This window comes from Telmatherina bonti (assembly GCF_933228915.1).
Source record: "Telmatherina bonti genome assembly, chromosome: 14".
NCBI lineage: Eukaryota > Metazoa > Chordata > Actinopteri > Atheriniformes > Telmatherinidae > Telmatherina > Telmatherina bonti.
The window spans coordinates 32,191,844-32,207,207 of NC_136612.1; the positions used below are offsets into that span (position 1 = coordinate 32,191,844).

At 39.4% G+C, this 15,364-nt stretch overlaps 2 protein-coding genes across 2 annotated transcripts; both read left to right on the forward strand.

Annotated features, from left to right (window-relative positions):
* Positions 1 to 2,111: 2,111 nt before the first annotated feature.
* LOC306765911 (dehydrogenase/reductase SDR family member 7C-B-like) lies at positions 2,112 to 9,574 on the forward strand. The gene is made up of 7 exons (XM_079253449.1): positions 2,112 to 2,231; positions 5,479 to 5,644; positions 5,726 to 5,838; positions 6,923 to 7,133; positions 7,202 to 7,294; positions 7,407 to 7,553; positions 8,942 to 9,574. The coding sequence occupies exons 2-7, from the start codon at positions 5,482 to 5,484 to the stop codon at positions 9,145 to 9,147; spliced, it is 933 nt and encodes a 310-aa protein (XP_079109575.1). The 5' UTR covers positions 2,112 to 2,231; positions 5,479 to 5,481; the 3' UTR covers positions 9,148 to 9,574.
* Positions 9,575 to 11,890: 2,316 nt separating this feature from the next.
* On the forward strand, positions 11,891 to 13,374 carry LOC306765778 (protein NATD1-like). Its single transcript, XM_079253282.1, has 3 exons — positions 11,891 to 12,077; positions 12,740 to 12,858; positions 12,936 to 13,374. Exons 1-3 carry the CDS (start codon positions 11,924 to 11,926, stop codon positions 13,050 to 13,052), a joined length of 390 nt encoding a protein of 129 aa, XP_079109408.1. The 5' UTR covers positions 11,891 to 11,923; the 3' UTR covers positions 13,053 to 13,374.
* Positions 13,375 to 15,364: the final 1,990 nt, after the last annotated feature.

Consider the following 15,364-nt stretch of genomic DNA (forward strand, 5'->3'; position numbering starts at 1 on the left):
CACTTTTAAAGAGGCCCTGCTGTGGAAGTATACCCACTTCTTTTTCAGTCAGCATTGAGTATGCCCACTTCTAAACTCCCTGCGATGCTGCAGGGATGGGATGATTGTAGGGATACAAACATCCCTACACATGTATCCACGTCAAGCAGCAGCTCAGCTAAGGTTACCTCTGCTACTCTGGAGCAGTTAGCCATCAGCTGCGTTAACGTCAGCCTAAACATAGACATAATAAACATTTATGTATATATGTATATGAGCCTGTCTCTCACCACTCTGTGTTCCAGTACTGGTTTAGTCATTTCATAACTCTTCCTCCCTGAAACCGAAGAGCAGAAATGATGTGACATGGAGGAAATATACTGATGTATTTTTTCGGGGTAAACTAAACGGAGTAGTTTTACATGTCACTTTTTCTGAAACAGCGGGTTTTTTAGGGCTGCTTTTTTCTGTTTATTAAAAAAAAGGGCGAAAAATTGAGAGTATACCCTCTTCTTGAGGGTCCACTACACCGCTGACTAAACTGAACTCAGCTCTCGAGGCCGCGTTTCACCAGGTGGCAGAGATGAACTGGAGGACAGTTCACAGATTCACTCACAGAAAGCATACACGCACACACACACACTCTCTGTTGCAGACACACTCTCCTGTTTTTCACCGTTTTTTCCGGACCTTGTCCCTCCCTTCACTCATGGACAGCGAGTTGGTTGGACGCGCCTTTCTCTGCTGCGAACTGACTGGCTGTGCTGGGAGATCCCACCCCGACCACGCCCTTCCATGTGTTTCCCTTATGTTGTGATTGCCTGAATATATGCTTTTTTCTGTTTTTGAGGGGTTTTTTTTTGTTGAATATCTAGAGTGCCCTGTGAGGGCGGTACAGAGAAACTTCTTTTTTCTGTTGTTTCTTTCCACTCTGCCAAAGGCGGCGCCGGATAAGGCTGCCTGAGAGGCCTAAGTACTGCCGGACGTGTGTTCTGTGTAAAAGTTGTAAGTTTGTCTGTAAAATCTTGGAAGGCTTGTATTTGAACCTTGAATTTCGCCTCGAGGATGAATAAATTATTCCTGTATCTTGTTGTAAAAACAAGCATTTTAGAAGGACAAATTAATTATTATCATCTATGTTTGAACCAGTAAGATGGTGTCTATTTATCTATCTCTGCTAATTATACAAGGCTGGGGATTGGGGTAGTAGTTCGAGCAGAGAAGCCTACACTTCTCTTTCCTCAGCCACTTCTTCCAGCTTATTTGTAGGAACCCTAAAGCATTCACTGGTCAATTGAAAGACATAGTCTCTCCAGTATGTCCTGGGTTTCCTCCCACTGGGATGTACCTGGAACCCGATGCCGCAGTCATCTGTTCTCGCAAGATGGTGTTGTATAAGTGTTGCATATGATTATTATTATTTCCATAAATACATGATCAACAATGCAAAGATTGGATCTGATACCCATATACTTCTTGACAAAAAATGCTTTATTTTTCTAGAATGAGCATTGCACAAACTGTCATACATGTAACTAAGAAATTTGGTGATTTTAAAAAGCAAGAAATAGTAGAACCAGATAAATATGTTCTCCATCTTTTGACCAAACATAAAGTCTGATTACTCAGGGTCAAAGTTCTGCGTCATGAGACACGTTGTGGGAAAAACAGATATTTTTTTCTGATGCCTTTGAAGCTTTCAGGGCTTCAGTTCACTCTCTTGCTGGCCTGGATCCACAATCTTCTGCCCCCAGAAAAGGGCTGCGATCCCTTTGGCATACTGAGACATACTGAGCAATTCCTGTCTATTCTTTTTGCTGGTTGGCACAGTTAACTGCCTCGTCATCTCCGCTTGGCAGCTCGACTCTGCCAAAGAAACAAGGATGAGCAGTGCTTTCTTTCTCTTTCTTTCTTTCTGTATTTGCGCAAATCTCCTCCCCAATGGGACATACTCATAATGCAGGAAGCATGTAAATTAGTGAATACATTTGTGTGTTAGTTTGTTTGAATGAAGCCCCCCCTTTAACCAATGAAAGCCCCTCTCTTCTCAGCTTGTCACTACACACACTATGCTGACAACATGCATGGAAAATAACTGACTCAGCTGTGCTGCTATTAAAAGACCTCAAATCCCAAAGTATTGCTGTGGCAGGCTGGCCGACTGTTATGTTGGAGGATCTCTGCTGAGGTGAGCAGCTACAGCTTCACCGGAGAGGATTCAAACCCGACTACCCGCAGAAGCCTGAGAAGCAGTAAGTGGTGGCTGCCAGTCCCTTCATTTTAAATGTCAAGGTTGAATCGTTTACTCATCCAGGAATAATCTCTTTTCTTTTCTTAAGCAGCAACTTATTTGAAATGCAAAAATGAAACAGTGAAAGTGATCATTTTCATGTTATATTCTGAGCATATAATGCAGAAGGGAATATAAAGTGCTGTGTTATTTCTTGGCTGTGCTGTGAAATAATGTGTTGAGTGCTCTGTGACACAGAGCTGCTGTTTCTATTTTAGTGGCAGTTTATATTTAGATGCCTCTTCTTTGACAAACAGCAGCTGTTTGACATGTAAGCCTAAACCAGAAGGTTATAGTTAGTTGGATGTTGGTGAGACACTTGGATTTTACAGTCAGATGGCAGAAAACTGGCACAGGACAGGAAGACTGTTGGAAGACTGACCCTGACCCTCAGACATGTAAACTGACCCCAATTATTATATATCAGCATCACCACATCAGTGAATGACTCTTTGTCAACGGGGGAGGGTGGTGCATTCCATGACAAAATGAAGCAACACCACATAGGTTTCCAACCCCCTCATGCTTCTGACGTTTTTTGATGGCACACTGTCTTTCATTCTGTACATTCCTTGAGCCTTGTACTGTCCCGAAGCTGAGAAACCACAGTTTACAACAACACTGCATGCTAGCAATTGGCTATCAACATACCTGGCATTTTTAATGCACACCATGGCTAATTCCGCAAAGAAACACAATGAAATGCAAACGGAGGTTACCACAGCACATGAGAAAAAGAAAGAAAATGACAAAGCAAGAGATAAAACAAGAGTCAACATCAGATTGACTTTTACTGGCTGGAGAGAGCTCATAGAGGAGAGAGGATACAAGATGGATGCTGAATGTTGGGGGAAACCCAACGTGGAAATTTGCCAATGTTCAGAGATGTTTCAAAGAGTTAAAAAATGGGTTTTCTACTCTGTTTAAACCTTTAATAACCTTCTCTACTGTTTGGTAGGCTATAATTTTATTAGATTTTTTTTTAAGTTAAACCTATTATAGAGTTAAATTTATTATATATATATATATATATATATATATATATATATATATATATATATATATATATATATATATATATATATAATACATATGTACATATATATATATATACATATGTACTCATGTATACACTCATAGCTGCACAGTGCAAACTGAATAGTCACAGGGAACATATCAGGAAAAATATGACCCTTGAGAGACCAAAGCCATTTAGTGACTATTTGTTGTTGCTTTGAGTATCATTTTAAGCCAAATTAGTCTTTTTCCTGTGTCCAGTCCTGAGGTTGAGGGTTCAATCAGTAGACTACATCCCCAAAAGACTGAGAAAAATGATAATCATAAAAAAAAAAATCATAAAAACAGTTTACAACTTACTAAAACATAAGCAGTGCTTTTGAGAATGCAAAAAGTTGCATCAATGAATATGTTTCAAATTAAAATGATCCCAGTGGGACATGAACTGGAGGAAGTAAGTAGATTTCATTATCTATATGTGTTTTGATTGTGTATGGATTCTGGTAAAGGAAGATGTTTAAAATGCCTTTTCTGTCTTTTGTTTCAGAACCATAAGAACTCATAGTTAGATATAGAAATGAATGTACAGGATGAGATGGAATCCAATGTAACAGAGCAGGAGAGCCCCCGGGTATGAGATACTTGTTCAGGAAAATCCAATGTTTGACATCTCATACCATCCCATGCCTTTGATGCAGATGGGGTATCATCTGCATTGTTAAAATTAAATAATTTCTCATTTTAAAAGGATGTTTACATCCTGAAACATGCTTTAACCCAACAACCTGTTGACTAACCTTGACTTTCATGAGAATATTGTCAACACTGACCATTTATCAATTATCATTTTAACTTCAGTAGTGTTTCGTAATTAAAAATGGGGACTTTTCTTTCTGGTGTCTGCAAAGCTTAACACAAAGACAAGAAGCAGCTAAAAATATTCCACGTAATACTTTATAAGCCATGTTTACATTAGCCTGTTTTTTTTTTTTTTTTTTTTTAAAGAAAGTTTAAGCTATTTGCCAGTCTTTATGTTAAACTAAGCTCAATTAAGCTCATTCAAACTATTCTAACTAGCTATGTATTGGCCTGTTTTCTCAAGAAAGTTTAAGCCAGGGGTGTCCAACTTCAGTCCTGGAGGGCCGGTATCCTGCATGTTTTTGTTGTCTCTGTGCTCCAACACACACCTGACCGACACTCAAACAGGTTGACAAGAAGCTGCTGGATCCATTGATTTGAATCAGCTGTGTTGGTGGAGGGAAACAACAAAAACCTGCCGGATTCCGGCCCTTGAGGACTGGATTCTGACACCCCTGGTTTAAGCTATGTAACTACCTATGTATAACGCTAAGCTCAGTTAATCAGCTATGTGTTTCTATCAACCCGTTTTCTAAAGAATGTCTGAACTGTTTCACCTTCTACAGTCTTTGTGTTAAGTAAAGCTAATTTTAAAAAAAGCAGATATATCTATTTGCTTGTTTTGTCAAGAAAGTCTGTTTGATTCTGTCTTCAATATTTGTTAAGCTAAGCTAAGCTAACTTAAGCTAAGCAAAGCTAACCATGACTGTCTTCAAATGTGCACCCTATTCCCTACATAGTGCCCTATATGGTACTCACAGCATTATGTAGGGCTGTCCGAATGTCCAAAGAGAAAAAAGTAGTGCATTTTAAAAAGTATCGATGGTCACTAAATGGGTCAATATAGACCACAATCCATTGCAGGCAGAAGCTCAAAATGGCGCAAGGGACTCGAACATCAAAGTAGGTTAAGAAAAAATGATAGATAATTAATTTTATAACCTTATTTGTTGAATAAATATGCAACAAATAAAGAATAAAATACAATATAAGAAAATAAAAATTTTTCACAAGTTTGGATTGAATTTGGAATGCTACGAGGTGGTTGCTATGGTGACAGGCCGTAGTCACGTAATCTGTGATGAGGCGTGTACAAATTGCCACTAGAATGAGTGCACTATTACTGTATAGAGTAGCCCTATGTAGTGAATGAGGGGTTAGAGGTGAGGATGGACATCCGGACACAGCCCATCTCTGTTTTTCATTAGTTTGTTTTCTCAAAAATGCTAAATTTTTCATTTAAAATTTTCATCGAGTATCACCAGGTTATCACCCCCTATCTTTATTTCTGTATATCAAAATGTAATAAAAGCTTTCTTCAACATATCATTCAGGCAATGGATCCCTCATGGACCACCACCGTCCTCCTGGTGCCCTGTGTGGTTGTCCTAACAGCTGGATTTTTCTATATCTATGGCAAAATTATGGGTCTGTTGTCCAAAACATCAGTACGCAACAAGGTGGTGGTCATAACTGATGCTCTGTCTGGGTTGGGAAAAGGTAGGTCACCTTTGGAAGAAAAAAAATTATGTTAGCCAACATAAATGTGATGCAATATTTTCACTACTGTGTCTCGTGAAGAATGTGCAGGCGTGTTTCATAAAGGAGGAGCAAGGCTGATCCTCTGTGGGAAAAGCTGGGAGAAACTTGAGGAGCTTGCTGATGATTTGGCGAATGTTTCCGATCCCACTGCAGTAAGTATACACCACCCAAAGCAAGATGAGAGAAGATATCAGCAACAAGGGCTCTGTGAAGTTGTGAGATAAAAATTACTACGTAACTTTAAAAAGAAGGGCTTGAGTCAAAATAATAAAAGTTGCAGGCCCCTCCTCTATCCCTCTCTGCTGTGCTTCAGCTCTGTGTGCGAAGCTCTTCCTTGAACAGGAGACGACCACCACTCCTCCTGGCTGTGCCTTATTCTTTTACTCATTGACAAATCTGGTTTAAATCAATCAATCAATCAATCAATCAACGTTTATAAATATAGCAATTTTCATACAAAAGTAGCCCAAAGGCCTTTACTAAATAAAAAGCAAAAATAAATCAAGGTTAAAAACACGCCTTCACATACAAAATTATAGAATTTACCCAAAGTCTAACACATATAGTCACTTTTCACACACACTCACATAGATAAAACACATAAAACACTCTCATCAAACCAGTCTTAAGGATCCACATTGGGACACTAATCATGACTATAAAGGCCACTGCCTAAAAAAAAACAAAACACAAAAAACAAACATAAAATTCAATAAGAAAGGTAAATAATTTAAATGACAATCATAAAAGAGTGTAAAAATAGAACTAACTAAAAGCCTGATTAAAAAGATGGGTCTTGAGCCGACTTTTAAAAACTTCAACAGTATCCACCATCCTCAGGTTCTTCAACAGACTGTTCCCCAAATTCATTCATTCATTCACTTTCCAAACCGCTTAATCCAATTTAGGGTTGCGGGGAAGCTGGAGCCTGTCCCAGCTGTCTTTTGGGCAAAAGGAGGGTACACCCTGGACAGCTCGCCAGTCCATCGCAGGGCCTGTTCCACAAATGTGGAGCATAAAAGCTCTAGATTGTCACAGCATGTTTGACAAGATATGAGAAACTGTTGTTTTTAACCAAGTTCTTAATAATCTAAGCCAGTCGCATCACTTCTGCTAGGAATCACTATAGCAACTGCATCCATTAAAAAATATTTAATCAGTGGCCTGTACAATCCCATGTCAAACTTATGTTTGACTTACTTACATCTCTTCACCTTCATTGTCTTGCTTTCTCAGACCTTTCCCCCTAAACTGGTGCTAGTGGACTTTGAAGATATGGACAGCATGCCTGAGGCCATCGCAGAGATCTTGGAGTGTTACGGCTGCTTGGATATCCTCATCTTCAATGGTAGCATGAAAGTCAAAGCTCCTGCACAGAGTCTTTCTCTGGAGATGGACAAGCTTCTGATGGATAACAACTACTTTGGTCCCATCACACTGGCTAAAGGTAAACAACTAGAACTCCTTCATACTTTTGACTGTGAAAATATGATCTCATTCTGGTATCTATTTAAGGTGTGCTGCCCTCTATGATCTTGAGGAGAAGTGGTCACTTGATACTGGTGAACAGCATCCAAGGGAAAATAGCTGTGCCTTTTCGCACTACATGTAAGTTCAGAAATTTATGAAAGAAATCACTCAAGAATTTTATTTTGGAAGCAAACAATCCCTTACAGAGAAGCCTGAGGTTTCATAGTAACTCCTAACCTGTTTTTTTCAGATGCAGCTTCCAAACATGCAGTTCAGGCTTTCTTTGATTGCCTGAGAGCTGAAGTGGAGGAGTACGGCATATCGGTCAGCACCATCAACCACACCTTCATCAGTTGCTCTGCTTCTGACATGCAAACTTCCAAATCCCTATGGTCATGTGAGTAAAACCTGAAGAAACAAGACACAAACATGGTTTTGTTTTACCCACACTGGCATTGACCAGCTCTCAATATCAGTCAGACCTTTTTTATTTTTAAAGTGGTCTTTAGAGGAAAGTCTGGTGTGCTTGTGAAAGGTACCATGTTTTACATTTTTACAACAATTGCATGTGGATGCATCCAACAATATGGTTTTCAAGGTGTTTTACCAAATTCAGCCTTGTTCTTTAATTTCAGTCATCGTAAAAATGCCTCTATGATCTCTACTGAGAACTGGCTGCTCCTGTATCCTTTAAATGTTAATGAGTTGTGTCTTTCCACACCCGTCAAGGGAAGGGGATGCAGCTTTTACTTGACATGTAAGCTGCTAGAGTTGATGCAAGGTCATGTGTTGTATGCATGAGTCGCATTATTGACATGCATGCTAGAAGCGCTCATGCGAACAACAGAGATCAGAGGTAAACACAATGGCAGATAGTTTTGAAGAGCTTCTCTCAGACCTCGTACTCCACCAAAAGTATCTTTATTACTTTTCGTCCTTGTTGCACAGTGACAAACATGACAGTTAGCAGCTGACTGGTTAAATGTTTACAAAATTACCCAGAAATAAAAATCTGACCAGCAGAACGGGCTTTTAACCATTTCGGAATTCTGTGTACTGCCCCCTGGTGTTGACCTCCAGTATTGAACCCTTTGAACAGCATCATTCTTCCATTGTTTGCTCCAAGAAGATAAAGAAACCTAGTGAAACATTTTGCAAATATTGAAGTATATCCCATCCGTAAGAGGGTTCATTTTAAGTGGTTCAGACAATTTGACTTTCAAGCTCTTAAAAATCTCTGGTTTTGTCCATATTTACTGTGTTTTCATTTAAAGGAAGGGGAAGAGATCCTGGAAAACTGGTTGGAGCAGGCTACATTTTGAAAACACACAATTCAAAAGTCCAAACCCCTTTCTTTAGACTTCCCTCTGTGGCCACACCAAAGCACATAAACACCCAATGCTTGCTCCTGAGCGGTGAGGGAGGAGGGACAAATGGCAGTTGAGTTTGATTGACACACCATTATCCAATCCATGAGAATGGGCCAGTTAAAATAATTGGATGGTGTTCTGTTTTTGTTTTGTTTTGTTTTTTCTGTGGAAGCTGCGTGTTCCACAGGCGATTAAATATTTATTTTTGTGTCGGAGCGTTTGATGAACTTGCGGCAGTCGTGTGAGAAAGGGATTACAAGGAGTATAGTTAAAAAAAAATACTCCAGAAAAACATCTCCTACCCCACCTTCACTGTTGCAGTTTTCAACCAATTGATGCAGCTTTTTCCAGTTTTTCTGACAATAAATAACTAAGAGCTTTCCCAGATGTGAAATGGTGTCTCCTCTCTCTGCAGTGTTGTACACTAAGAAACCACTTGGCGTTACTCCGGACGAGGCGGCCACTGAAATCGTAAAGACTTTAAACAACAAAAACAAAGAGGTGCTTATTGCACCGTCCCTCCCCAAGATGGCCATCTACGCCCGGTCCTTCTTCCCCAACGTGTTCTTCGCTGTGATGGCTGCAGGAGTGAAGAGCTCTACTTCTGCAGAGAAGATATAAAGATGCTGCTGATGCTGGGATATCATGAGAGCTGTAAAACAACTTTTTTCTTTAGTTATTATCAGACATTAAGGTCACAGAAAACTTTTTGCATCCATGCAAGAGGTCAAACCATTTTACTGATACTCTGTCAGGCTGCTTGAAGCTGCCAGTCTGGAAAAGTAGGACCCAAAAGCCCAGATGTCATTTTGGTCCTCAAAATCATGAGTTTGTTCGGAATTTGCTGCTCTGGATGTCAGCTTTGAAAAGACTTTCATCTGAAGTCACTGACTTTGTGGTTGAACATTATTTAAATGATTCTTGTTTGAGACATGTTGAATGAAAATGCTTCATGTGGACTGAAACTGCAGTTTGTCTTCATTTAGACCCCCTCAGCAGATTTATTTGGTTGATTAAACATAAAGTGGGAGAACTTTTGAAGTTGTTTTGGTTTCAGACAGTTTCCAGACATGAAGAGTAAGTTTCCAACTTGAAATTTGTCGGAATCGCAACAACACCTGGACTTCCAGAGGCTGAAGCTGCAAATGAGCCAAAAGCTTTGACTGGCTTAAACTCTGGGATGGTCCCACCTCTGAACCCAATGGACACAAACAATACTGAACATCAGAAAGGTTCCTCCTTCAGCCTGGAACCATCACTATGATAGTCTGCAGATGTGATCCAGACCTTCCCCTTGAATCCATCTGGAAAATAAGTTCCAGACATTGTGCACGGTTTGCAACTCATCTATCAACAAAGAAGAAGCAGAGAGCAGTAAAACAGTTCAGACCAGTCAGAACCAGTTTCATTCACACGTTGTCTAAGTAGGCGATCACTGACCATCTTCATGTGCAATATCACTGATGGCCTCTAGGGACTGCATGTTCCATTTCCCTCATAAAATCTGTCACTGTAAACCATAGACTGTATATAAAGAGATGGGCGGAGTCTCCATGACGTCACCCATAGGTTTCTGAAGAGCTGAATTGAAGCTCAGTGGGCGGTTCCTACCGTCGCCATGTTGGCAGCGTCATGCACGTAGTCTCGCACGGAAATTACAAATATGGGCAAAGAGGTGGAGCTGAGAGGGCAGACGTGAGCGTCATAGCGGATGATTGACATCGAGCGAACTCTGAGCTTTCTGTAGCTAAAAGCTAACCGAGCTAACCCCGAGATAACGGGAGCTAACCAGCTAATGGAGGTAAGCGGGCTAAAGCTAAGTCACGTTGTTAACCGGCTAAAAAACGCGGTTGTTCTATGTTCTTCTTACTTGAAGCCAGAGATTGGTACCTGTCAATCAAAAGGACACGCCCCTAAATTTGCTGAACTTCTAGATTAAATTACTTTTTAACAGGTGAGTTAGAAAAAAATTCACTCTCCCCCACAGTTGTCATGAAGGTAAACCTGACCTATAAACCTAAAATAGATTTTTGAACCAGGCTGTAAACATGTTTATTTCTGCTGTGAAGTTGGTCTTTTTAACATGGGAGTCTATGGGGATTTGCTCTGTTTTGCAGCCAGATGAAGGGGGACTGCAGTTTTATGCACTTCCGCATAGGCTTCACTTTTAACCACCGGAGGTTGCTGCTTGCTGTAAACTCGCCGAGGTGTCAAAGGTCGACTCATCATTGCAGTGCTCTCCGAGGCTGTGTGGAGTTAAAAGACAGCTGATCCCATAGTCCATTCCAGATGTAAAGACCAGATGTCTCTTAATAATCCGGTATCTTCCCTCATTGATGATGAGTTCTTCTTGATCAACAGGACCAGTCACAAGCTGCTACTCTACTGCCTCTTATATCTGGTTCTGATGTACTTACAATGTTGGCAGACCTTCCACAGGAGAAGAGCGGAGAACCCTGCAGCCTCCAGGTAGTCCAGGTAGATCAGTTCTTCAGCATAAACCTGATATTAAAGACAGATTTACCTGTTCGTCACCAGGATTATAGTTTCTACCTCCTGATGACAAACCCAGGACACATCTAACAGCTCTGTATGTATTTTCCGATCTTGGAGGCATTATATTCAACTATCCAGAAAGATTAAATTAAATACATTCAAATTGTTGAGTCGCATTTGTCATGATAAAACTATATTTTTGAGCCAATATCCTCCAATAAATGATACTCGAAGGCTAACCATGTTGCAAAGTTTAGTTCCCTTTTAAGATAAGCTTTTGATGTCAACTACTATGATAAAAACAAATCTGGCAAATCTTAAATAGGATCAAGACAGAGAAGACAGGACAGACTAGAAAGGTTAAATAAAATGCATTTTTAATTGCATTTGTTCACAGAAGTGCCTCTGCGAAGTTGTGGGCTCAGCCCCTAATGTTCCCAGGTCCAGGAAACACCCCTGGAATCACATGTTGTTGAAACACAGATGCTTCAGGATGTTCCCTGTAAGACTTGCACTTATTTTATTTATACATTTTTATTGATCTGATATTTGCTACATTTTAAAATGAAGTTTGAGACACACTGGTCCGTTTTCTTCTGGCTGAGCCTTCATTAATTATACCATCATCTTCCTCACTCTGTGACACAGTTAGACTATAATAACTGCGGGCAAATATTAATATGTGACATATGAAGTCATACTAATAAGTTTTTTTTTTCATAGATTTTGCTTTTAGGAAGGAAATGAACAACGCTTGGTTTTGTTTTCTGTCTGTCGGCACAAAACTCTCGAGGTTTTTCTTTTAGAGGTCAAAGTTACGGAAAATGAATTATTATGTCGCCCTCTAGCGGACAGAGTAGAAAACACCACCTCGTCCACATGCAGCTGCTTGTCGTGTTAAATGGCTTTTAAAATAACTTCGAGACTCTCTGAACTAACCCACCGGATAAAGTTCTCCCAGACCGCCTTCAGTTCGTTAAGCTGCGGAGGGAAACTGAAGGTGGAGCACGACCGACACAACCAGCGCTTCACCGTCGCTCCAGGCAGCGGCGCCGGTAAGCACAGAGCCGGGGTTGCTCGTCCGGGGGAGGGTGACTCTCCAAGAGAGCCCGGCGTCTTCTTGCGGCCTGATCAAACTGTTATTTCATTTTATATTATTTTATTTTAGCGTTTGATTGTCCAATTTCCATTTAGGACATTGAAATACTTTATGTTTTAGCTTTTTATATCCGTCTCAGCCATAATTAGAAATCCTCCCTGTTTGTCAGAACGATCAGCGGAATCCAATGTTAAAAATGAGTCATTTTTTACATTTCCTTAAATAAAGATCAAGTAGTCCTTAATACTTTTATTGACATACTTATTTAGAAATCTGACAACCTGATTAAGCATTAGGCATGCATTATATAAGCAGATATATCACATTTTAAGACATTTTTTGACAAAAATAATGAGGATAAAAGCAAGTAAGCCTATTTTTCTGGAGTTCGTATTTCCGTCAGATACAAGTTTAATGCGTAAAAGCTGGTGTTTAGCCTCTGATTTACTCCATTAATGACTGCTTTACAATAAGCAGCTATTTTACTTTTTTCTTTGTCATTTATAAGTTGTTTTAAAATAAATAATAAAAACAAAAGCTTAAGCGCAGCTTACATATTTAGGGTCCCTTTCATGTTAAAAATGATGTGAAGTGCTTTGGTCCTGTGTCCTGTGTCAGGGGCCCATGAATGTGCCGTGCTGCATTACAGATTCATCGGAGTGAAGGAGGTGGACCTGATGTCCACGTTTGTCCCAGAGACGTTTAGAGGCCAAGGTGTTGCAGCAGTGCTTTCACAGGTAAGAGCTGCAAGCATCAGTAAAGGCTTCTACGAAGTCATTAAGTTTATTAAATACATTTAATTCTCCTTTTACAGGCTGCCATGGACTTTTTGGTGGAGGAGAACCTGAAGGCTTATGTTTCCTGTTGGTACATAAAGAAATACATTGAAGAGCACCCTCAGCAGCTCTATAAAGACCTTGTTATCTCCTGACTGCTGTTTGCTTTTCCACAACAAGCCAGACGGCTACATCACAACCTGTAAAGGGACTTTAATAAAGTCCTAATATGTCAATAGATATATTTTAAGGATATTTCATATAATTGTTTTTTTTTTTTTTTTTTTTTTTTTTTTTATAATTAAAAATGTAATTAAAAGATGGCAAATATTTATTTTATTTACATGAAACTACAGATATAATTATTTTTGTTTCAGATTTGACTTTTTTAATGTCTCTATGTTAATTAAGTTTTAATTTATGAATATTGATGGCACTTTGATTTTTTTTATTTAATCAATAAAGCATTTAATTTGCTGTCAGAGTTTGATGTCTGTAGAAACAATATGTTAGATTCTGGCATTCCCTGGAAAAGACGCAGTTTTACACGTTGAAAGTAAGAACTGCACGCTTGTTAATGTTTAATTATTTTATGGGGATAATAAATTAACGTGGAAGGAGTGCAGTGACTCAGGTGGCAGAGCAGCTTGTCTTGTGACCTAATGGTCTGCGCTTCGACTCCTGCTCCCCTACGATGCGGCAGCTCTGAGGGGGAAATTATCGTTCCAAACCTGGATAAATGCAGAGGATTGTGTCAGGAAGGGCATGCGGTGTAAAACTTGCCAATTCACCCATGTGATGGTTTGCTGTGACGACCCCTTCAGAGGGACAAGCCGAAAGGGAAACATTATGTTAACATAAAATCTTCAAAACCACAAACTTTCTCCAGCAGTGAGATAACCTTAACAGTAAATGATAGGTTTGTCCGTTCGTATGAGGGTCAGGTAAATACATTGGAGGTGCCTGGGGAGTCTTTCATGAAGGGTGACAAACATCCTCACAAACAGAGACGGGCCTGATGGTGCTGATGTTTGCTCTTACCACATCTGGCTCCTGAGATGATGTTCCACTGTCCAGTAAATGTAGGCTGGGCTGCTGAAAATGCTCAAAAGAATAAAAACACACAGTTACAAATGCAGTTTTTGTTCATGTATTAATTAATCATCTTGTAGATTCATAAACGGACCACATTTACTTCAGTAAGTCTCGATCCTCCATATATGTAAAAATATCTGAAAGGGAAGTTATTTGTGAGTAAATGTCAAAATACATTAAATTTTATGACAATACATTCAACAACCAACCTTATTGCTTGTAGAAAATCCTGAAGATCACTGGAGGAAAGTTGGTTTTGCCTCTGGGCTTCATAAAGACCTGCCACATTTAAAGGTGCAGTGTTTGGGAATGACTGACATCTAGTGGTAAAGATGAGCATAGCAATAGTTGCATTTCCTTTACGGTTTTTACAAAATAAAAGCATTTTTGTAAAAGTTTTGACAAAATGATTTACAGGTGTTTAAACTAAGTGGCGTTTTAACTTATAAGCTGTAATTCTTGTAAAATCTCATCATGAGGACAAGATTTGCAGTTTATGCTAGGTAGCGGTTTTACTGAGTTTTCCACTTGCAACAACTTTTAAAAACACTTCTCACTCATTTCTGTTTCTAACTCCTTGTAAAATTCTGCATTTTGCTGTTTGAAATCAAATACGGTGTTCATGTTTTTGTCTTTAATTATTTATAAAAAGATTTCCATTTCCTCCTCCGTATGTACTGTGCTATCTTTACTTAAAATTAATATAGCCACATGACCCCCTACATGTCACAGTGGTGGAGGTGTGGACCCAAATGCAGGGACATAGGCAGACTGGTCAGTGGGTTCTGGAAAATCAAGCTTAATTAATTAAACTGAGGCAGATGACTAACCTTAGACACACAAAGCAAACACAATGAACCAGCAATGGGAACAGAAACCAAGGGTTAGAAATACAGGGACACAGAACGAGACACAGATGTCATGAATATGCTAATTAAGTCCAGGTGAACTTAATGAACAGGAAGGTAAAACAGGAAACATGAAATGAGGGAACTAAATAAGGAAAACTACAAAATAAAACAGGACATCAGAACTAAAGACATATAAAGTCCAAACCATGACAGTACATCTCATCTGGTGATGAGTAAATGTGAAGAAAGTCTTTCATCACACTCTTGCAATAAACTTCTGCACTGAGACATCTAAAAAAAAAACTCCTGACAAGAGTGCAGAAACATTTTAGCATATTTGGAAGCTTTTGGAAATTAAAAGCTTCCATTACCAGTTTTTATTGCGATATTCAGGCTTTGCAGAACTCTAGGAGAGACGGAAATGCAGGTAATGAATTCGAAAGCCAAGAATGGTTGGGACTCAACGGCAACTATCAATCACAAAATTACTTCCAGACATAAACATGTTTTTTTCTGTTTGT

What these genes read in the sequence shown, in the direction of transcription:
- LOC306765911 (XM_079253449.1), top strand. Translation starts at nt 5,482, where the DNA reads ATGGATCCCTCATGGACCACCACCGTCCTCCTGGTGCCCTGTGTGGTT. An exon ending in TCCCATCACACTGGCTAAAG is followed by an intron (nt 7,134 to 7,201) that starts GTAAACAACTAG and finishes TATCTATTTAAG; the next exon opens with GTGTGCTGCCCTCTATGATC. An exon ending in TGTGCCTTTTCGCACTACAT is followed by an intron (nt 7,295 to 7,406) that starts GTAAGTTCAGAA and finishes TGTTTTTTTCAG; the next exon opens with ATGCAGCTTCCAAACATGCA.
- LOC306765778 (XM_079253282.1), top strand. Translation starts at nt 11,924, where the DNA reads ATGGCTTTTAAAATAACTTCGAGACTCTCTGAACTAACCCACCGGATA. An exon ending in CGCTCCAGGCAGCGGCGCCG is followed by an intron (nt 12,078 to 12,739) that starts GTAAGCACAGAG and finishes GTCCTGTGTCAG; the next exon opens with GGGCCCATGAATGTGCCGTG. An exon ending in TTGCAGCAGTGCTTTCACAG is followed by an intron (nt 12,859 to 12,935) that starts GTAAGAGCTGCA and finishes CTCCTTTTACAG; the next exon opens with GCTGCCATGGACTTTTTGGT.